The 24,019-nt window shown below is 32.5% G+C and overlaps 1 protein-coding gene across 8 annotated transcripts in view; it reads right to left on the bottom strand.

Moving 5' to 3' along the window:
* Positions 1 to 4,160: 4,160 nt before the first annotated feature.
* Positions 4,161 to 24,019, bottom strand: part of Isha (Insulator su(Hw) mRNA adaptor) — a 31,624-nt gene continuing 11,765 nt past the window's right edge. The window contains exons 3-20 of one of the 8 annotated variants that reach the window (XM_088202443.1): positions 14,665 to 14,803; positions 14,510 to 14,547; positions 14,105 to 14,391; positions 13,966 to 14,044; positions 13,815 to 13,889; positions 13,622 to 13,743; positions 13,278 to 13,549; positions 12,434 to 12,642; positions 12,163 to 12,360; positions 11,985 to 12,091; positions 9,284 to 9,399; positions 9,074 to 9,207; positions 8,590 to 9,005; positions 8,351 to 8,518; positions 8,095 to 8,279; positions 7,704 to 8,009; positions 7,441 to 7,488; positions 4,161 to 7,260 (exon numbers count right to left, since the gene is read on the bottom strand). In XM_088202443.1, coding sequence (XP_088058569.1) covers positions 6,455 to 7,260; positions 7,441 to 7,488; positions 7,704 to 8,009; positions 8,095 to 8,279; positions 8,351 to 8,518; positions 8,590 to 9,005; positions 9,074 to 9,207; positions 9,284 to 9,399; positions 11,985 to 12,091; positions 12,163 to 12,360; positions 12,434 to 12,642; positions 13,278 to 13,549; positions 13,622 to 13,743; positions 13,815 to 13,889; positions 13,966 to 14,044; positions 14,105 to 14,391; positions 14,510 to 14,547; positions 14,665 to 14,803 — 3,705 coding nt within the window. In that variant the 3' untranslated portion in view covers positions 4,161 to 6,454. Of the gene's footprint in view, positions 7,261 to 7,440; positions 7,489 to 7,703; positions 8,010 to 8,094; positions 8,280 to 8,350; positions 8,519 to 8,589; positions 9,006 to 9,073; positions 9,208 to 9,283; positions 9,400 to 11,984; positions 12,092 to 12,162; positions 12,361 to 12,433; positions 12,643 to 13,277; positions 13,550 to 13,621; positions 13,744 to 13,814; positions 13,902 to 13,965; positions 14,045 to 14,104; positions 14,392 to 14,509; positions 14,596 to 14,664; positions 14,804 to 24,019 lie in introns of all 8 variants that reach the window. The other 7 variants (XM_088202441.1, XM_088202437.1, XM_088202436.1 and 4 more) reach the window with 7 other exon arrangements.

Consider the following 24,019-nt stretch of genomic DNA (forward strand, 5'->3'; position numbering starts at 1 on the left):
ATCAGCGGTTGAACGGCACAAATAGCCGAATATACAACGTTAAATAGAGGCCCGAGACCCGAGCCTGCACCAGGCCCGGTCGGTAATTGGCTCGCTTATTTATATGTATATTTTATTTATGATGAATTTGTTTCAGATAATACCACCTTATTAGTCCAGAACCTTCCCCTTATGTGATGAAACTTATAATAAAATGTTAACAATGATGCCCAATAATCATCTTCTTTCATCCGGCGAAATTGACCAACGTAATCAGTCAGTCGTCTCCGGTACTAACGGTTCCGATAGGGAGAGCAATAGTGGTATAGTTTGCTACATACAAGATAACTTTGTGCCGAAAGAACAGTCGCCGTAATGGAAGAGCCAGCTTCTGATAGTGGTAACGATTATTTAGTACCCCCGGAAGATCTAAATGATACTGAATCCATTGCATCTAAACACGCCGAGTAGCATGAGTACTCTTAAATTTATATTTGGTTAGTCATATTGATAAATCTGTTGACTTTTTGTTTAACGAGTTTTTATAATGTTTTGTTTTAAAATAAGCTGATAGATGTTGCATAGCAAATTTAATACGAATAACAAAATATTTTAAGAACATGTAATTTTTTTCTACATTGAAATATAAGCAATGCTATCAAAATATTTTTTAATTTGAATGACAGTAGTGTTTTCATTATAGAAAAAATATCTAAACTCGCTAAATAAAAATGGCAACTTGCGTTTTAATATCACTGTTCAATTATTAAAGATTTTTTTATACATAATCTTCTATTTATACTCATAAAACGGAATGTAGAACCAAGTAAAGTTTCTTCATATTTGGATACATAAGAAGTTATAACGTAAAATATATTTCTTCACTCCGTAATCATATTTGTTAAAATTTTCTTGCATGTTTATCATTTTTTTATTTGCAGAAGATGTGTTAATGCACCTGTATTATCATTTTGAAAATTGTTATCACACAGACACGAAACATAAAATGTTTACACAAAGCGAAGTTTGGATTTAATTTCATAATTATTTTAAGGTTCACATATATTTTTCAAACGTACCATATGTAAATATCACTTGTTTAATTCATAGCTCTTTACGCTAAGCTGTTGATGAGCTAGTCTAGAAAATATTTAACATATATAATGCATAGGTGAATTTATAATTTTCCTATATTATTACTATGAAGCATTTTATTTAATTTGAGTCGTAGCTGGTTCTGAACGAAACTTTGATTAGAGAAGGGAACATATATGGTGGTCATAAGCATGAGGGTCACATTCATGTGTAAATATTCAGTATTTTAAATAACATTGACTTTCTAACGTTAACTACCAATATGTTTGTAAATAATTTGTAATTATAATTCAATTCATGCTGGGAGACAGTTTCGACGAAATGTAAAATGTAAGTGTAAAATCAACTTTAAACATAGAGAAAAACGTTCGTAAAAATTTTAATTAAAAATTTATACCTGTGTAAATAATATATATATGTATATGTAAGTATCAGGGGCGAGCGGCGAGATACTTTCCCTCTCGATCGCTCGCGTGTTAAGTGACGAGAGTGAGTGAGAGATAAGAGCATGCGGTCAGCATGCCCTTATCTCTCACTAGCACGTGAGCGATCGATAGGGATAGTATCTCACCACCCGCATCTGGTAAATATATGTAAATATATATATATATATATATATATATATATATATATATATATATATATATATATATATATACATTTAAATACCCTCTTGAGAGGGAAAGTATTTCACCGTCCGCCTCTGATATATATTTATTTATATAACCCTCCTTTGGTCGCATGGATGACTATTGTCCTCCACCTGATAGAAAACATTTACCATATTTTACTAAATACAATTGGTATGGTGGTGCTTAGATTCACACATCATATGACACTTTTCCACTTAGTAAAGGTTTGATTTTCAAAAGTGAAACAATGTTAATTCAACCGAACTATGCCTGGAGGACAGTAGCCCTTCATGCGACCTTACATGCAACTATTTGTTTCACAATTTTTTTGTATTTATGTTTTTTTAAACATACTTTTATCATGTTACAATAAAAAAATAAGCGAGTAATTATATCAACATCTGGAAAGAAAAGCAAAATTATCGATTCCATAATCATTTTTATGTATATTCTAACTTGGCTCCTTTGTAGTAATATGATTGAATATAATACTGACTATTGAGTCTAGTATGCATGACAATGAATCTGACTTGGACATGAGTGAACCTCGGGCTCAAATGGTAGAACAAAGCAACCACGATTCAAACATAACGTGGACGCGATGACTTTTACAGAGATAAATACCAAACTGAGAAGATATTTTTGCAGAAAGAAAAAGTCCTGTCAGTCTGAGAATTCCTAGTTGTAACATCATCCAATCTTTTCTCATATTGCAGCAGAAAAAGCAAAGCAACACTGAAAATTTTGCTTTAGCACAATAATGATCCATAAGATAGAGCGGACGGCATTGTTTAAACCAGTATACTACCGAACAGACTGGACCTTAACCATACTGTATATATGTAGGGTAAGCACACATAACTAAAAGATACCTCGGATAGATCAACAGCAGCAAAACAAAAGCTGGAAATTGTTACATTCTATAATTGGATTAAAATTGTGGATAATATGATGGTCAGCATTGTTAGCTCTACAATGTTTCACAAACAACCCAGAGACACAGCATTTTGATCTGTTCAATATTAGCACCATAATGCAAAAATCATGGTAACTAATGTTATAAGATAAAAAAGGTAAAATATACATTTAAGTGATATTTTGGAAATTGCAGGTTAAATAACTATTGTCTTACAGTGAAGATTTGGTTATAAAGATAAAAATAGTTCAAATAAATTAAATCTGTCTCAACCGATGGGCAATAATTATGTAACATTCAATGTAAAATTTGCAATTTACGTTTAAAAGTGTATCTGCATATACAATGTTCGTCCCAAAAATAAGTGTACATATTTGCCTAAGCACCTGAGCTACATGTCTAGACTAGTATCAACTCAATGTTGTGCTGTCTCTGCTTGTGTATTGTAATGTTTTGATAACTCATTACGAAATATTACTTATAGATGGCATAAAGCATAACGCCAACTTCATCAACAACCGATCAAAACGAATTGTGATGTTGAAAATCGCCGATTTAGTGTCAGGATGATTGCAAAACAAACTACTTTGGAGTCTTGTTTGCGGAGCGAAAGACCGGTTGGAAATTTGTCAGGATTTGCCAACTCATAATTGGCCCAAATTTATTGAATAAAATAGTAACAGAAGACAAATCAGTGCTGAGTATAATTTCAAAATCATACAGCAAAGTAAAGAATGACATTTGGAAGGTCCTCACTTTCTGGAATGAAAATGATGTATATCATTTTCATGCTTTGATTGTCTATCGAAAAAAATGATATACATCATTTTGTGGGGATGTTTTTCTTCACTTGCTAGATCCGTTTTCGAAATTGTCCCAAGGCAAATCTGTAGATTCGAAATTTTAAGTCCGTTTTCGAAAACGGATCTAGCAAGTGAAAAAAAACATTCCCACACTTTCACAATCTCTTCTAGGCAGAACTAAGTGGTTTAAAAAATGACAGTAAAATCAGTAACTTACATTTGGGGTCTTGTTATGTTATATATGTATATACATAACAGTTTTTGCGACACATTAACTCCCTTAGTTAGCAGATTTTAAGCTTTTCTACACAGTTGATCTCAAATATTTCAATACCCTAGTTAGTCAACATAAATCATATATTTCAAATTGGCAGCTATTCAGCTCGTTAATATTCTACTGAAATATAAAATCATCCTTTCCTCTCATCAAATCTACACGATTTTTGCAATCAGTGCTAGAAGATTTTATCATATTGCAATAATTAAGTGATATAGAATTTAGTACTGATAATTTTTATGATGATATAATCAGCTTACGAGTAGTAGATTTAAAAATCTATCATGATAATAAAATTGAAAATCGAAACAAGTAAATTCAATCGCGATTTCGTGTATGGTATAATTCTAAATCAACCGTATGAATTTGAAAGTAAAAATTATAAATTGACAAGTCTGACTTGTAACAGAACAATACTAAAATCGAAGGTCGAATAAATAAAATTGAAACATAGACTATTCACTTTTTGATCGTTTTTATTATTAAAACAAAAATATTATTGAAGTTAAATTTGCCATAATAAATATAATTACATTAGTTACATATTTCAAATGGCAACTAAAATTTATAATTAACTACGACAGAAATACACAAGCATTTTCTGTATATTGTAACGGACTTTAGTGTAGTGCATAACTTTTTCACCATAAAAAAATAATAATTAAATTATCCTGCACTTAATGAAAAATTTACACATTGCGCAGCAAATAAACGGAACCCATTCAACATTTTAGTTGCATAAAAATCAAAATAAAACAATACATGTGCAAACTCCAATAATTCAATACGATGAAGTTAAATATCCTTAAATACATATTTTTTTGTAGTATTTCCTATATTTTATTATTTATAAGGGTGTCTAAATTTGTCACACATAGGCAACCTATTAAATTAAGAACAATATACTTAAAACAATACATTCTAAATCACATTTGTGACTTAACCCTTTGGCTGCTAAATAACGATATATCATTATTTATGATAACGTCAAATAAATGCTAACAACGATCTTTGTTAAAGTCATGAAGCTCAAATAGGCAAATTAATTTAGGAACTTGTTACTACGTTAATATGTCAATTGAATGTAATATTTTCTTTTTATATTATATAACTTGATTGTTGTGTAGGCTAAAGCGATGAATATGTGAGAGTAGGATTTTTAAAAACATCGTAGCGGCCAAAGGATTAATGATTCGTTTTGATGAAAGGAAAAATTCACTAATATAAATATTGACATCATTACCCCACCACCCTTTATTAAAAAGTAACTCATATGATAGCAAAATACTTTACTTCTAAATTGATTGAAAGAAAGATATATAAAACACTTACCGACTATATTATTTGGTTAAAAAGAAAAACTATGCGAAGCAAATATTTATATCAAAATCACACCACTGAAATTTAGTTTTTTTTCTTCAAAATATTGAAATTTATAGGGATTATATGACTAAAATATTACAATCACGTTGTATACTTAATATCAAACGTTTAAAAGATAAAACATGAAATACATATACATGTATGTATGTGTGTACATAAACACATAAATATAAATTGGTTACAAAATAAAACTCAAAGATCGGCTTTCGATTCGAGTCTTTCCATCAACACAGAATCCCAACCTTATAAAACACAATTGCCTTCTACATAATATCGAAAAAATTGCATATTATATAACATGATTATATTAAATGACATCAGCTTAATATATTACAATATCTTTAAAATACAGTAGATTACATCATATGAAACCTATAAACTTAATTATTATACATTTGACGATTACATTACATATAAGCATACAATATATAAATTACATAACTCGTTAACATATGAAATTGAGATGCACTCTACTGTATTTAAAAAATAAATCCAGCGTCATATGCAACGTTTTCATCTAAATCTTATTGAAGTTTGCACACATCAGAGTAGAATAGAATGAATAAGAGTGTATGCAAAAAGAACAGTACCTTGCACGAGTCACTCGACTTGAGCGCTCGGGCGGGTTTCCTCGTGAAGTTTGCAGAGACAGTTCAAACGGTGATGGCTGAACACAGGAAAAGTATAGCACCTACCTTATGAATCCAAACACCTATGTATTTTTATCACTCAATTTTTTTAAAAACATAAATAGCAAACAGCATCATATGGACAGATAAGATAATTTTTATTCGTATCGTGTTGATTGCAAATGAAAAAATGTTATTTGAAAATTAAATATATTTTTAAATAAATAACAAGGCACTGACATAATCATATATGTAAAAAACTTTAGTAAACATCTTTGGTATGAAAAATTAGGTACCTATTGCTTTTCCACGCATAAAAAAATTATTTTTTAAACTTCACCATTTCGGAAAAAATGGTGTTCAACTATCGATAAAATATTACATATATCCATAAATATATATTTATATATAAATTGATAAAAATCCTGTGTTCACCATTATCACAGCCATGTCTCACAATACCAGGTACTTCTGGAGAGTATTCGTAGCGACCTAATAGTAATTCATAATATCACGTCAAGTTAAAAACTACACTATGAAAAACTAATATTTACAATATTTGTGAAATACTATTTTTCATTTATATAAAAAAGTTGATTTGCAAAAAACAACGTTATTCGCGCTTTTCGATTATATCACGTAAAATTAATTTAAAACTCAATTATTCATTCATTTTTCCTCATCATGTGCTAAAAAATATATGAAGATATAGATAAAAGAGGTGGCAACGTTACACTATGTCAGGGATCTGCTAAATCTGAAGTGACTGACGAAGCACCGATTGGTTCGTCTCGACAAGGTGTCCCTCTTCCCTCTGTAACTTCGCTCTCGGAAACTTCTGGCGGCTCCTTATTTTCTTTTACTTCTTCAATCATTTTTTCCACAATTTCAGGCTCTTTCACAACATCTGCAGCACTCGGAACCGCTTCGAAATTGTTTTTGTCTTCGCTTTTTTCAGTTTCAATCACTGGCGAACTATCGACAACGTTTGAAACATTATTTTCTATATTATTGTTCACATTTTTTTCTTCTTGTACATCCTTATCGTTGGGCTCGTCTTGTTTGTCTACGCCAACGTCTTCACTTTTAGCAATAGACACTTCATTAATTTTAGAATTAATATCCGATTCACTCAACTTTCTCGTTTCGTTTTGATGAGATTTATTTACAGGCTTTTCTTTTTCTATATTATCATTGTTCGACGACCATCGCGGCGGACGTGATGAACGTTCGTTCCGATTTTCGTTATCCCGATCGCGAGGCCTCCTGTTCTCCATGCCTCTGGGACCCCTAGGGCCTCTGGAGCTGTTCCTTTCGAAGTATCCATCGGGATGGTTGTCCCCAAATCTCGGACCGTCAAAAGGCGGTCCGTCAAACGGCGACGGTCTTCCTGGACCGTCATAAATTGGTCTATCATACGAAGGTCTTTCGTATGGGGGACCATCGTACGATCTATCATAAGAGGGACCGTCAAACGGAGGTCTATTGAACGGTCCATTATTAAATCTGGAGTTAAATTGCCCCGGCGGTCCGTCCATCCACATACCTGAAATAAATTACACATGAGTAACTGTCATCGATACGGTTATATAAAAAATATTTCAACTGTCATTTCATCATTGGGAATCCTACTATACAACCAAATTAGTAATGCAATGATATCATAAAAATGTTAAGCATCAAGTGTTAGAAAAATATACATATGAGTTTATAAATTAGGACGTACCGGGTCGCATTAATGGTCCACGAGGCCCCATTGATCTCATTCTTGGTTCTGAAATGCAATTATATTTATAATTAATCTTTGTAACTCAATAAAGTATTGAAAGTTAATAAAGATGTAACCATTGTGTTAAAATTGCATGTACCAATAAAATCATATGAAACATTTTTTTAACATTAATTGAAGATTTTTAAAATATGAATCATAAATAGAAGACCTAATTGATAAGTAACCGTTAAAATTAAGTATTAAATACCCAAACCGACCTGGTTCCCCCCTTCCTATTCTAAATGGAGCCATCGGAGGCAACGGAGATCTGCCCATCATTGATATATTCGGACCCATCATGCCCATTGGCCCATTTTGACTTAAAGGCCCGTTAGGACCTATAGGCGTATTAGGTCCCATTGAACTGTTCGGTCCTAATGGACCAATCGGTCCACCGGGACCCATGGGCATGCCCATTGGGCCGTTGGGTCCCATTATGGGTGAAGCTCCTCTCGCATTGTGTAATCCCTTTCTGCGGTCTGGATCTATAGGTCCATCACCTAGCAAGCTTTCGCCAGGATGAGCTAAGGATCGTAGATAAAATCATAATATTTTAAAGCAATAAAATAAATCAACTTTAGTTACTGTAAAAAAATTAAAACTACTCACCATCTTTGCCATGTAGTCGATCGTTGCGGAGCATTCTTGGTGGACTATCCAAATTTTGAGGTGGACGCGGTCCAGGACCGTTTGCCATTTCCCACAAACGATCTTGGAGACTCCTCTCGTTTGGACCGCTGTTCATAGGGCCACCGTGTCTGCCTATACTATTAGGCGACTGATCGCGACTTTCCCTAATGAATATAAATAACCATTTTAAATACCATAAAAAAATTCTTAAGACTTCTATTTAGATTCAATTCACCTATGGTCTCTATTCCATCGATTAGTTCTCTCTCTGATCGGCCTGTCTCCTCTGTCGGGCCTATCTCTTTCCTTTTCCATTCTATCTCTGTCTCCCCTTTCACCCCTGTCTCCTCGATCACCCCTATCACCACGATCCCTATCGCCGCGATCTCTATCCCTATCATGCCTGTAAATAAACTTAGTTTACAAATATTCTAATAAAATATACACCTTAAATTTACTCGCAATAAGCTTTACCTATCCCTAGTTCGATCTCTATCTCGGTCTCTCCTATCTCTATCCTTACGATTGACGCCGTCCCGGTCTCGTTTCATATCTCTATCTTTATCGTTGAGCATTTGGCCATTGTTTAACATTAAACTGGGATCGCAGTCAGAAGTGAGCATGAGAGGCGGAGGTTGTGATATGACAGAAAACGGTTGACTAGATAATAGCGGCGGTTTAGGCAATAAGCCTGGATTGGACATGGAGGGCGGTGGAATATTGAAAGAGGGCGGAGGATTCGCAACTAGAGCTTTTAGCTTTTCGCTCATCTGCGTATCGCTGTCCATTATGTTTTGTTTGGACATATCTGTATTAGAATCACCTCCGACGTCATCGGATGTTTCGATTTCCATTGCGTCATCCTGACGATTGTCAGGAGCAGATATAGACTAAAATTTTGAGATATAAAAATGGCGTCTTTCGTAGTCACAATTTACTTAATAAAATCAATATCTACCTGCAACGGTGTTCCCATAGCCGATAATGGGTGTGGAGGATGAGGTGGCATCCTTGGAGGTGGTGCTAATAAAAGCTGGGTTGCAAGCTGCTGCTGTTGAGCTAAAACGGCTTGCAAATGAAGGGCTTGTAACCCTAAGCATACAATAGTTTTATGTTTATAAAATTGTTTTTTTTATTATTATTTTATTTTACATTACTATTAATTTACCTGTTTGAGCTGATGGTTTGAAACCTAACAACGGCAATGGCATGGGTAATGCCGGATGTGGAGGGAATCCGAGAGGAGCCATTGGTGGTGGTAGACAGGTAGTATCCACATTAAGACTAAAAAAATTATTGCAAATTTTTTATAAAATATTTCTTTATGCAAAAAAATACTAAATAAAAGTTTTTGATGAAATTTATATGAATCTGATATGTCAGTATGAATATCTTTACTGTAATCGTCAGTAAGAAAGAGAAACTTTTTTTATAATAAAAGCTATGAATTCTAAAAAAATAGTGTTATTCAGTATTCTTGAAAATGTTGAGAGCAGTGGTTCCCAAAAATTTTCAATTCTCAGCGCCCTGAGAAATGTTAAATTCTAGCAAGTACAATTTGAAAAATAGGCTACTAGTTTGCACCAGGTTCGCTAGCTGTCGTGTCTCATCACATTGAATTGAAAATGGAAATATAATTATGAAAATTATTTAATAGCGGTGGTACTTTGAGGAAGCCGCGGCTTTCAAGGGAGCTGCAGCGCACTCTTTGAGAACCACAGTGCTTTACAGTGAAAAATGTATGTATATTAGTATATAATAGTTGAGTTAATTGAGAATATAAGTCGTCAGTCAAAACTAACCAAAGAAATGTTAATATACTTTATGTATGAGAAGTAAAAATGAAATATTGATAGCTATATTTACTTTTTTTTAGCTGAAGAATCAATTATTTTTATTATAAGAGGCGTAAAAAGGAGCATATGAGACGCAAAGGACGAGAATGAGTGAGAAGTGGGCGTGAAGAATGCATATAACACACGCCCTTATCTCTCACTCACTCTCGTCACTTAACACGCTAACGAGCGAAAGGAAATGTATCTCATCGTACGCGCTTGCTCAAAAGCAATATATTTAAACTCTCCAATATCGCACCTTTAACCATTACAATTATTTTCAAGTTTGATTTTATAGCAAGCAATGAAAATTTAAAACTGGGATCAAAAAGTTAATGTAAAAGTTGTTTTTTACAAATTAAATATATACAATATATCAAGTGGAAAAAGGATATTATAAAAAATATTATTTACACATCACTGACAGAAAGCCAAATAATTGGCTTTAGTTGGACTAATGCATACTACAGAAAGCCAATTTTTTAAATTTTTGAGTATTTCATTTAATCAATTGACTTTTATTTTCTTTTTAAAGTAGTAAATTTAAATATTAATAAAATTAAAATGAATTCGACACATCTTTTAACACTAGTCGGTAGCTGTGGATCTCGTCAGTAATGTGTTAATACTTAACCGACTTGTTCAGGTAAGTTTACTAACGGTAATCCACGGGACAGGTAATATACTATTTTTAACTTTTTATTAACTTTGACACGCAGATGACCTATAGATGTCATCAAGAAAATCGCCAGTATTCATTGGACATCTAAAGGTATCACAAATCTTTGAGCCTGGTAATATGTTTTTTGTATAATTTAAGGTTTAAAAACACTTGCGAAATAACGTTAAAAAATACCAGCCTCAGGCAAAGGGTTAACAACAGGTCCTGTAGTATCTATTTGCAAAAACTGAAGCTTATTGTGCTTAAATAATATTACGACTTCATTTTTTCCCTTGAATAAAGATCAAAAAAGCACACATGGAGATCTTAAAATAATACCGTAATTTTTTTTCGGTGACAAAGCCGTAAATTATATAATAAATTTAATTTGACTCACATTAGCTGGTATAACCCATTAACGACTGAAGTTTAAGGTATTAATCTTTTTTAAATAAAAATAAAACATTCTAAATGAATATTAATTATGTTTCAATTCTGATCTTACCACAGATTGAAAACAATTGATAAAATAATTTTAACAGATGTACCAATCTTAGTCAAGACTATTATTTTTTATTAATTCAAAACTTTGCGTTGGGCAAAATTTTCGCAAAACTGCCAATAGTCATGCTGTGGGTGGCAAAACATCGACCTGTCGGTTAAATGTTAATAAATTGATTTGAATGTAAATTTTGATAATACCAACATGTCTAAGATCAGCTAATTAAAAGTTATTGTGTTCGGATATAATAAATAAATTGTCAAAAATTAATATCATAGAAACAAAATCAAGTGGTAACATGTCTTTCAAAGTACATATAAACACGATATGCTGTCGGGGTCTCCTGTTACTGGTTATTGCTCAAAGGCAAGCGAATTTCACGCAAATTCATAATTCGCATTTTTTAACCAGTGGTATTTAAATTTTTTATTCATCAAGATATCACATTTTTTTATTGACATCTTCAAATACTTTGCAACTAATAAAAATGAAGATGTTATAAAAGTATTTTTTTAAATACAGTACACTTTAAAATAAATTATCATAAAGCCAATACCGACTGAAATTGGCTTCCCGTTGTCTGCGTTAGTCCAACTAAAGCCAATTATTTGACTTCCTGCTGATAATGTTTTACGAATAGTAGAAATTATTATTGTCAAATTCACATATGTATGTAGATACACATATAGCAGTACTAAATCAATCTAAGTTCGGTCTTTTTAATTATCAATTTAAATCACATAATAAAATAGCAGTAATACATATGTACTGTCACAGTTGCAGTCAAGTTATAAGTACATAAGTGTAATTGAGTTAAACGAATTATTTTTATTAGACATTTTACAAAGGATAATGCGCAAAATAAACTCACCCTTGTGGAGGTTGCAACGGTTGCACCAATATGCTTGTCTGGTTTGGCTGTAGCAAGCTCAGCGAATGAGAAGGTTCAGCCGTAGCCTTTTTGTCACCGCCTCCCAACTGCAATACACAGGACGATTATAATAAATGCAAACAATTAACAAAAAAATATTAGCAAGTTATCAATTCACCTTTCTCTGTAACCATGTCGGAACAGTTTCCTCGTCTAAAACACCCCCTTCTTCCAATGTATCCAAAACAGTAAATCCGTTTCCGTCATTCGGACCAGATGGCAGCCGAGACCAAGGTATATAACAAGCACCCGCTTCCGTTTCCCAAAAATCTTTCCATTCTCTTCCTTTTACACCCTTACCCGGAGCCCACGCAATCTAAATCAAAAGCAATATTAATTTTATAATCAAATTTTAATACATAAAATACAAGTACGAGAAGATTTAATACCGTAATTGCTTTCCCGTGCATTTTGTGTTTGTTCAATTTAGAGATAGCTCTCGAAGCGTCTCTCCTTCGATTCATAACAATGAAAGCACAACCTCTAGGTGGCACCAGATCTATACTAATCACATCGCCGATTGCTCCAAACGCATCCGAGAGTTCTTCGGCTTGCACCAGTTTTGATAAATGTCCGACCCATAATGTCGTACTGCATACTAGATAGACAATTAAAAATCTTAACTTTTTTATCAAGTGAAAATAATAACTGATAAAATAAGTTTTGGTGTTGGTGGGATATTGAAGAAATAATTATTATTCAGACTTTATCATGTCTCAACGACGGCCAAATCCTTAGGTTTCTATTAAATATATCAACTGCACAGTCACTTTTGTTGTCCAAACCCTTGAACATGACTGTCACGACCAATGAAATTAATAAATAGTAATATGACATTTGGCACTTGTCATGATCAAAATGTAATCATGGTGCTTACAGAAAGCCAGGCTAATAGCTTCTAAAGGCGTCCAAACATATTTTGTAGCAAAAAAAATATATTGAAAGACCAACACTTTAACACATTGTTTGCGGGTATAACTATAATGATTTTTATTACAATTTATCATATACAAAAAAATAATATAAGTGCTTTGTGAACTGTGAACTAACGAAGAAAAATGTAATCGTCATAAAAATAACCCTTATAAATACGTTACCTGACTTCCGCCACCAGTCAACAAAAACGTATTTTTACGTGTTAACAGTCAACCATAAAATTATTCCGAATTAATAAATTATATGGCAAGGATCTGAGTTACATTATATTGCAATTTAATCAAATTAAATACGAACCACTCAATGTATCCTTTTTGATCGTTGGTAATCCTTTTTTCCGCCGTTCACGTTCCTTTTCTCGCTCACGTTCCTTTTCTTTTTCGCGTTCCTTATCACGTTCCTTGTCTCTGGGTTTTTCTCGATCAGTACGATTTCTAGATCGATCACGAGAACGCCTTCGTCTATCGCGAGACCTTGATCTAGACGTACGCCTGGATCTAGATCTGGATCGACGCGATCTATCTCTAGATCTACTTCTTCGTCTGCGAGAACTTTTTGGAGATGGACTCCTATAAATATAAATAGTGATTAAAATGTTCATTATTTTTGTGTGTATATATACACATAATTTTACAATATACCTTGAATCATTGCCGTCTATTTCAATAACCTGTGGACCAGCATCATCCACAAATTCAATATCAGACTCGTTATTTACTTCATCCAACAAAGGACTAGTTCCTGCCGCGTTTGCATCGTCAATCTATGAAAAAAATACATCTATATATTACCTCATCAAATATTAAATACTTATCTGAAAAAACCATAAATTACCTTATTGTGTAAAGCAGGAGGCGGTTGAGACGTATCGATAAAATTTCCATCCTGCGGCATCGTCATCGAACCAGGCTGAAAGTAAGGCTTTTTGTATATATTTAAAATAATGCAAAAATGCACGTAAACAATGAATAAAACATAACAATACCTGCATAGGAAAGTTTGCCATCATCATCTGAGTTTGTAAGCTTTGTAGATGCCTCAAAATCTCAGGATTTGTTAAAATGCTAAAAGATAATTTAAAATAAATTAAATATTAAGAGACAGCGAATTGTGAAAACACGTACCTTCCGAGAGCATCTTGAGGATGAGCAGATTGAATATTATTGACGTTATTCATAAAAATGCTGTTCATTTGCGAAATTGATAAGGATGGAGGAGGCTGGATCGAAGACGGGGCTGTAGTGTTAGGCCGAAACATGACTGGACTAGAATCTGCCGCACAACCATCATCTTCGCTCTCATATTCAAAATCGACATTCAATAGCCTTCGATTAAAGTTTACCGGAGTGGTTTGAGATTGTGAAGCCGCAGTCCCTTCGTGACCTTTTAGAATTTGTTGTATTTGTCGAATCTACATGTAAACAACGCAATTATTAATACTTTTCTATATAAATATATTTATATATACATAAATATGAACTAATAAAAAACACTACAAGAATGGGAATTATTATGAGTAAAATAAAAACCTGTTCCGAATTTTGTGACATGTTTGGAGTGTGTTGACCTGAAACCATAGGAGAACCTTTATTTTCTGCATTTCCAGATGCATTTCCTTAAAAGAAATGTTACCGTTACTTCATCGGTTTTAATGATTTTTCCATTTTATCGTAATATTGCTTACCATTTGTGTGTTGTTGTTGCGCCAATAATTCTTGATGAATGGGATGATTCGGATCTGCCATATCAAACAACGGTTGAATGACTTCCGGAGTGAAAACACTATTCTTCTGCCAAAGGTTTAGAACTCTTATAATGTTTCTCTGAAATTGTTAATATCAAAGTATTTGAGTTAAACAAATATTACACAATAGCAACAGTTACATACTGTTGCATAGAGAACCACCGCTTTGTTTTTTTAGAAGTAAACAATAATGTGTTTTAATAACAGTGAGTTAACCGCAAACATGTGTTGTTAAAAAACTATTCATACTTTTTTTATCGGCATTAAATTTAAGGCTTTATTTTTATATTGTTGTTCTTTGTTAGCCATAGAACTATTCCTAATTATGTCACTAATATACACGTATTAACTAGTGTACACAAACGTGCAAGACTTAGGAAGTTATCTTAGATTCAGATAGCAGAATGGTTAGAAAAATATATGTATAGTCCATCCAAAAAGTCAACGCTCATCATTGTTGTGTTGGAAATAAGGGTACGTGTATGCATGCATGCACACATATAGTTTTCTGCGAATTTATTTACACCGATATGAGAACGTTACCAATACTAAATCAAGGTTGGTTTGAGAGTAGGGTGACCATATGTTAATAATTGAATTAAAAATTATAACAAGTTATATTTTTATTATAAATTATTGTCATGTTGTGTAATTTTGTAATCAATGAAACAATTCCTGTAATATTATATTGGTATTTTTATTGAATATTATATTCAACAGATATTCAATCTAGAGAGTGATTTTAAAACTGCTATCATGTTTTTGAGTTAAATCTATATAAATAAAAGGCAATATTCGTATGTGTATATACTCTAAACTCAAAAACTAGTGGACCAATTTCGCAGAAAATTTTAGTTTGTTCTTATTAGTACCGGGAATGTTTATAAACATGAAATCCGACAGGTAACGCTGTTGTTTTTATGTTGTCGGGTTCAAAACGCTTTCGATAATTTTGAATTTATCTCATGTCATATCGTCGACTTTGTATATTTTTATAACACATATATTAAGTTTTAGATGCTCGCCGTCACTTATAACACATCGCCGCAGCGTATTTTTCTTTGTAACCCATAAATTAAGTTTTAGATGTTCGCCGCCAAACTATAATTTTGACATCACATCACCGCTGTTGATTTTTCTTTGTTTAAATATATTTTAATTTAGTATTAAATATTCGCATCCCGTCACATACAACCCATAAATTAAATTTTAGATGCTCGCCGCAGTTCTAATTATTATTTAAATGTATCTCAAATTTCTGGTATAATAACATCTACACTTTCGTCATCATACACCGTGTAATAAATTGAACAAAACACATAACCATTTGGCCAGTCGTGCAATTACTAATATCCAATAACAGTTTTGCAAAATAATTATTGGATATAGCAAAATTACGATTTATGAATTAACAGGCTGCATTAAATTATCAACCGATTTTTATATTATCACACACTCAAAAGAATAAATTGATTCAATGCGTGTTTTAGGATATCACACATTACAAAAGTCATTAATGGTTAAGTGAACGTGCAATTTATTAGCTGCAAAAAACGTAATGTAAATGTTATTAACATCATCATTCAACATGTGTTAACAGGTGAAACGTATACTTATAAATCAGTAGAAACTGTAATAAATCAAGGAAGCAGTAAATTATCCAACTGAATTCTTGAATTCACTTGATTTAGTTGGATTGCCACCACACGTCATAAATTTGAAGATTGGTGTTCCTATCATTCTTCTTAGAAACGTTGATCCACTCCGTCTTTGCAATTATACCAGATTGGCAGTCAATAAATTGTTAAAAAATGTCATCAAAGTAACAATTTTAACTGGCAAATTCAAAGGAAAAGATGTGCTACTATCACGCATAGCAATATTTCCAATAGTTATACCGTTCCAATTCAAACAATTGCAATTTTCAATTAAACTGGCTTTTGTAATAACGATAAACAAATCACAAGGTCAATCGTAACAAGTATGTAAATTGAATTTGGAGAATCCATGTTTTTCTCATTGTCGATTATACGTTGCATGCTCCCGTGTAGGAAAACCAAGCGATTTGTTTGTATATGAGCGAAATGAAATCACCAAAAACATCTTATGACGTAGGTTATACGTTCAGTCTGCCGTCAGTTCAGTCCATAATTGTGGTCCGATTGATGCCAGACCGAACGTGTAACACGTTGAATGACCGTCTGATGAACCGGACTGACAGATATTTAAATATTTTGATAATTTTCGTCAGTCTGGTGCGGACTGACAACAGTCTGATTGTGTAATACATTCCATCAGTCTGATCTATCAGTCACCGCTCGGAAAGCGATGGAGGTATGCGTCGAGAACGCTAACGCTACCACGTCGCCGCCAACTACGCAGCCGTTTGAGGCAAAGAAAGATTTTTTATTTACATTAGAATCATTGCCTATTCTCTGGGATAAAACCTATAAGAATTATGTAAATAAATATAAGAGAAAAGAAGCTTTGGAAAGGTTGTTAATCTATAAAAAAAATTCATTATCTTCGTTATTTGGACAAATTCGAGCGACCCCGAGTATGTTATTTTCAAATAAAAATGCTTAAAATATTTAATGCATTTATTAAAACGAATACAACATAACCTAATAAATGAATACAGTCAAATATTTATTATTAATTGTTGCGAATATCCAATATACCCTCGTTATTGAAATAGTGACAAAATTTTTCTCTTATTATTTTTATATCGTTTGGTGAATTTTGAGTGATAATGGGCTCCAAATCAATTAATTCATTTCCATCTTGTTTTGTGATTTTCCAATTCGATGCCAAATAAAGCCATGGTTAGGTTTTAACCAAATAATTATGTAAACACGTCATCATGTAAACAGCACGTCGCTTTATTTTTATCAGCTTTAGTTTTATCCGCGGAAAACGTATCACCCGAAAGCGTTCTCAAGAACACTGATATCAGTCTCGACTGATCGTATAATATCGTCCGTCAGTCTATCAGTCCGCTATCAGTATTTTTACTATCAAGATCATAGACTGAACTGATGGCAGACTGAACGTGAAGGGTTAAGAAAAATACTACGAAAGTCAAATAACAAAAAAAATGTTATAAAACAAAATTTAAAAAATAAAATGTTACTATACAACAATGTATAATGACAATATTAATGATTATGAAGAAAATAAACGTAGAATTAACTCACTCCCAGGATGTGTATGCTAACAAATTAACTTACTAATCGCAGGATGTTCCATTTGCATTGGGAATAGTCCTACACTTGTAGGATCGATTGTTACTATACATTCCCCACTCTGAAGGATATTATATGTATACTGGCCGATGCTACACTAGTATATAACTTACAGATAATTACCTTTCACAAAAATTATATTTAACAGGTACAGTATCTAACAGAGGTTTTCCAAAAGCAAAAATAATGTAACTTATAGACCAGGACTGGCTAACAAGTCAATCGCGGGACATAATCCGATCGATCGGGAAACATCCTATTAAAATTTTAATACATTATAGCGATCTTCATCAATCGGATCACTGACCGTGTGCGCTGAAAGTAAAGCATCGAATGACGCCCAAAATAACACGCATACGCTTAAAATCTAAGACTCAGACAAGCTCGGGCTGTGCTGCGCTCGACGGAGCACATGAGTGGAAGTGCGAGACTCACTCCCACAACCATTTAATTTGCGCTCTTCGCGTATCAGAAACCATTTCGACGAGTGGATTTGGCCGCTACAAATCTCTGGATCAAGATTTGCCTCCACCACAACCAAGGATCAACATTCGGACATCGCTATCCAGAGATCTACACCGAATACCTAACTGCTACAACACAATTTGGCAGAAAGGCTGCATGTTATTACGGATAACGCAAATAACCGTACACTAATTATTTTATCAAAGGGCTTTTAATGGTATCATTTATATATTTATTATAATATATTTTTTTAGAATACCAACATGAGTTAAAAAAAAAGAGAAAAACTTATCATTTCCATGATGAATGGGAATTGACACATTTTTTTGTTATGTTTAAAAAGAATTGCTGCTGCTTGATTTGTAATTTTTTCATTGCAATACCAAAGAAGGGAAGTTTGGAGCGTCATTTCAAAACGTTGCATTCTAAATATCAATCTGATTTTCCACTTAATAGTGAAATAAGGAAGAAAAAGCTGCAGGAACTAAAATCTGGTCCAAATACGCAACAAAAGATCTTTTCAGGACAATTCGAGCAATCTACGGCTGCAACGATTGCTTTTTTTCGAGCGAGTCATCAAATATTAAAAATATGCAAATATTTTTCTGATGGAAAATTTCTTAAAGAATTTTTTGTTGAAATCGCGGATTCACTGTTTGAAAACTTCAAGAACAAAAACGAAATAAAAAGAGCCATTTAAGATCTACAATTGTCTCGAAATACAGTTATGAAACATAGAAAAAATAAGCAAAAATGCAAATAAACACCTCACGAAAGACATTCATGAATGTTTAATTTTCTTTGCAATTGAATGAATCAACGGATGTCGGTGATTCTGCTCAATGACTAGTTTTTATTAGAATAGTTTTTGCAGATTTTTCTACTAAGGAAGAACTGTTAGGGATGATTTCATTAAGAGAGAGAACTCAAGGTATCGATATCTTTAATGGGTTCAAGGAGTACATAACCAAGATACAGTTGCCATTATCGAAGCTTATCTTAATCACAATCGATGGAGCAGCAGCAATGACAGGCTCTGGTAATGGATCTATTGCGCTATTTCAGAGCGATAAAGATTTTCCAGAAAGGAGACTGGGCAAATTTGTATGGAGAGTGGCCTATGAACCAATAGAGATGAAAGTATCCTATTTTTGTTGGGGGACCATAGCTCTATATTCATAGAAAGGCGCATCAAAATATTCGCCGAGGATTTTGAGAAAATCACATTTCTTTTTACCATAAGACATATGGGTTGATATGGGTAGGTAAATAAAGCGATTATTATTTTACGTGCCCGTGAGGGCAATGGAAACCTCAGTGAAACGTCAAAGCTTAAGTTATCGATAGGTAGGTAATCGAAAAATGCATAAAGGCTCACAATAATTCACAATAAACGATGAAAGACGGCACAGTCACTACTTGCAGTTCTGTTGTAAGTAGTGACACATGTCACTACTTGCAACAGAATAAACCCTATCGCTTCATCCCGTTATGTAATGTTTAAATATTTTCATATCTGTAGGTAATATTTTGATGGGATCAAAATAAAAAAAAGTCTAAATTTTTTTTTAATGGTATAAAGTTCGTTTCCATTGGTCTATAGGCCTCAGGGATAACCGTTTTGACGGATTTCCAAATATCAGGGAATATTTACAAAGAAACACGTGCCACCAATTCAACACAAAAAAATACATGCCCAAAATACAAAATGTCCTACATGATTTTAAAAGAAGGTTTAACGATTTTAGAAAAATTGAAATTCTGGCGTGAATATTCATTCAGTTGCAAATATATTTGTAACGAAAAATACCCAAATTTAAAGAGATGCTGTGAATATTTGAATACGTGTTTTGGATCTACATTCTTATGTAAATCAGCATTTTCATATTTTAAGATGATATAACATAAAAATTGGGTTAGTTTTACAAATAGCCACACGGAAGATTCTTTGAGATTAGCGTTAACCAATTATTTCTCTAATTTTCTTATTTTGGTGGAAGAAATGTACAATCTTCACATTAAATTTTCCTAGGTGTATGTAATAATTTTCCTATGTATATTTTATATTATATTCTAATGTAATAAATGTTGTACTAAAAAATAGTTTATTATTTCTCTTTTCTACAGAAAAATCTATTCAAATCCAAAAATCAAAATAAGACGATTGCGGAGTATCAGAAAAAATAAAGTCGATTACAATCCTGAACAAGTTGGCCAGGCCTGCTATAGACCAGTGAACTCCAAACTTTTTTGACTGCGTACCCTTACGACAAAAATAGTCATAAATTGTACCCCCTAAATTTTTTTTCAAGAAATGAATGGAAAAATGCAGAAAATAAAGTTATTTTTTATTTTATTTTATATGAAAAATAGTTTCTAACGTAATTTATCATTAAAAAATATCTAATAAACACCATTAATTAAGCGAAGTTGGCGATATCTGTGCTTTTATCTAGTTGAATTTTCTTTTTCAGTTATAATTTTGTGCGAGCGAGAGGACATAAAATATTTTGAAGAGAAATGTGGCATACCCCAATTTGGAAATCACTGCTATAGACGAATTAACAATAATATTATGGTATTTGCATAGAAAGACAAGAAAATCGTATTCTAAACGTGACTCATCAAATACTAATGCCATAGAAAGAAGAACGCATACAGGAAATTGAGACTATAAACCAATGGATTTGGCTATTTGCACCTACTATAGGTACAAATTGTTAACTATTTACACTTACTGTTCAAACCCAAACCTGACCTAAGCGAATTAATCTAATGGAAGTTCAAAAACTATAATTAGTTTTAGAACTTTCATTAGGTATGTTTGGATTTGAAAAGCAAATGACGTTTCGAATTTGCAGTAGGTGCAAATAGCCAATAATTCATACCTATAGTAGGTGCAAATAGCCACATCCTAAACTTATTGCGTGGGGTGTTAATAAATAAAATCTTTATGCGTTTTCCTGTTTCATGAAAAAAACATTTAAATGGTGATGAAAGTTGTTTTTCTGGAAGTTTAATATAAACATAGTAAACTTCAATATTTTGTATAAAACTGTTTAAAATAATAACAAGTGCTTTCACATAGTAATTTCAGAAGAAAATTAGTGGGATAATTAGTTGGTAATTTCCGAGAACGCGGACGCGTTAATGAAGGAAGTCTGTCTGCAGTCGATAAGAGACCTGATGGTACAATAAACTACTCAATCTCTTCAAGTATAGAAATCACTCAATCTCGATGGTACAATAAACTAATCAATCTCTTCAAGTATAGAAATCACATTGTGTTTAGACAGAAAAACTGGTTGAAAAGAAACAAGAAGGTTTTTTTGCAAAACAAGTGATTAGAAATCATCACCATCTTCATATGGAAAATTGTTTCGAAAAATATCTCAAGTAATTTATTTATGTTCAAATACACATCGATAAAAGGTGCATAATTATATTTTAGATAGTATATTCTTCTAACAGATGTTGTTATTATAGTTCTTTCCATACAAAATTAAATAATTAGGGATTCAAGTATTTGTTAAAAAATAATCTTTTCGCATATTCTTATATATTATCCTAAATAGGTTTATATAAAGGACACAACATAACGAATTCTCATTTAGAATTGATGCTGACAAATTCTAGGATAATCACACATGTGGTGTTCGTATATTCTGAAGCTCATTTTATGCTTAATATATTTCATTTCTCAAAAGCCGGCAAAGATGTTTTTCCTTTTGCGCAAATTGAATATTTACGACCAAAAAGTTCTCATTGATATTGTAATTGGTGAGTGCCCACACCAATTTTTATAATTATCAGTAGCGAAGTTTTAGTAATAAGACAATTTCAAAATTGCGATTATTTGGCACTTTTTCCGATCGCGCGCAAATATGCTGGCTGTACGTGTGTTTTTTCGCGCAATACGCGGCGCATTAAGTATTAAGATAAAACCGAGCATTATCAATCTACTGTAAATGCAGATTGCAATGTGCAGGCTGCATTTACAGTACTTTTCAAGTCATACTAAGATCCTTATTAGAGGAAAGCCTGTCTAGAATATATCCGCCGAGATGGTAGGAGTATTTTGCTAGCATCGAGGGCAAGAGAAAGTTATAGAACGTTTACTTCCATAAAGAATGGGTGCTATTTAACAGGGAATTATTTTGAGAGATATGTGCATTTAAATAAATACTTTGTTCCATAAAACGAATTGTTTGTACGTTAATATAAGGTAAATCTTCATAATTTTTCTTCGGAAAAGGATTCATTGCAGTTATTCATAAGGTGTCTACTATTCTGACCAATGCTCCCTCGCAACCGCTCTCTCGCACTTAATCTGTTTAACGGTACTGCACAAATAATTCGTTTTATGGAACAATTATTTTATTCATTGCTCATTTAAATTGTCCTCATACAGAATTAAGATCCTCCTGCAAGTCGAGGGAATCTGAAATCGACTGCACTTAAACATTAAGTTTACAGACATAAACCCGTCAATATGATGGGTGTCATTCAAAATATGTATATATAATGACTAGATTTTCAAAAATAAGAAGTTTCTGAAAATAAAAATTGTGTTAATATATTTGCTTTGTTCAAATATAAAATTGTCGTAATAAAAAAAAACAGAAAAAATACTGTCTGATACAAATCAGAAACCCATCACTAGGTTTACGTGCATAAACCCGTCAATTTGATGGGTGTTAAAAAAAAACAGAAAAAATACTGTGTGATACAAATCAAATCAAAATACAAATCAGCCATAAATCTATGGTGTTAAAATTTTTAAATCATCTGCATATAATAAAAAAAATTGTATGACTCTCTGGGTCTATGTCATTAATGAATAATAGAAGCAACAATGGACCCAAATCTGTTCCATGTTAATAATGTTGCACGAAAAAGACATTAATTAACTCATTACTACACCCAAAGGATAGTTGTATCAGAAAATGGTTATTATGTGTGTGATGGAATATTAAAGATGTATTATGAATGTCTAATTCGACCGAAATAATAAAGGTCGTTAATAAGTACTGTGAACACTAAAAAATATTACACATTTAAATTTTTTTTTAATTTATGTCTTAGCATTCCAAGGCCTGCAAAATTACATTAGGGGTAAAATAAATCATGAAGTAAAACAATCCTTAACTTTTTCCTTTTTTTCGGTAATTTCCTTTTCTTATTATTTACTTTTTTGTTGTAATTATTATGATTTTAATTTATTTTATAAAATGAATATATAAAATTAACTCTTTTGGTACATAATATAAAAAAACTATTTTGAATTTTTTTTTTGATCCCTTGGAAAAAATGACGAACTGTGATTTGCCCTGGTTAGTTGAAGAAGAGAACAACATTATTTTGTGTACTTCTGATGATTCTGATTTAGAAATAGTCGAATTTAGTGATCATTGTAGTGATGCCGAGGCAGAATCTGATATCGAAATAAATGCAGTAGCATTAGTTTTAGTGAACCCATAATTTATGGAAAAGACAAAAAATATGCATGGAGAGCTCATCCATCTTCGACGAGCGGACGAACAAGATGCAATATTGTTACCAACCAACCCGGTATAAATTCTTTT

This window comes from Plectrocnemia conspersa, unplaced genomic scaffold (genome assembly GCF_051122295.1).
Source record: "Plectrocnemia conspersa isolate PC_06_02 unplaced genomic scaffold, ASM5112229v1 ptg000013l, whole genome shotgun sequence".
In the NCBI taxonomy this organism is placed as follows: Eukaryota; Metazoa; Arthropoda; class Insecta; order Trichoptera; family Polycentropodidae; genus Plectrocnemia; species Plectrocnemia conspersa.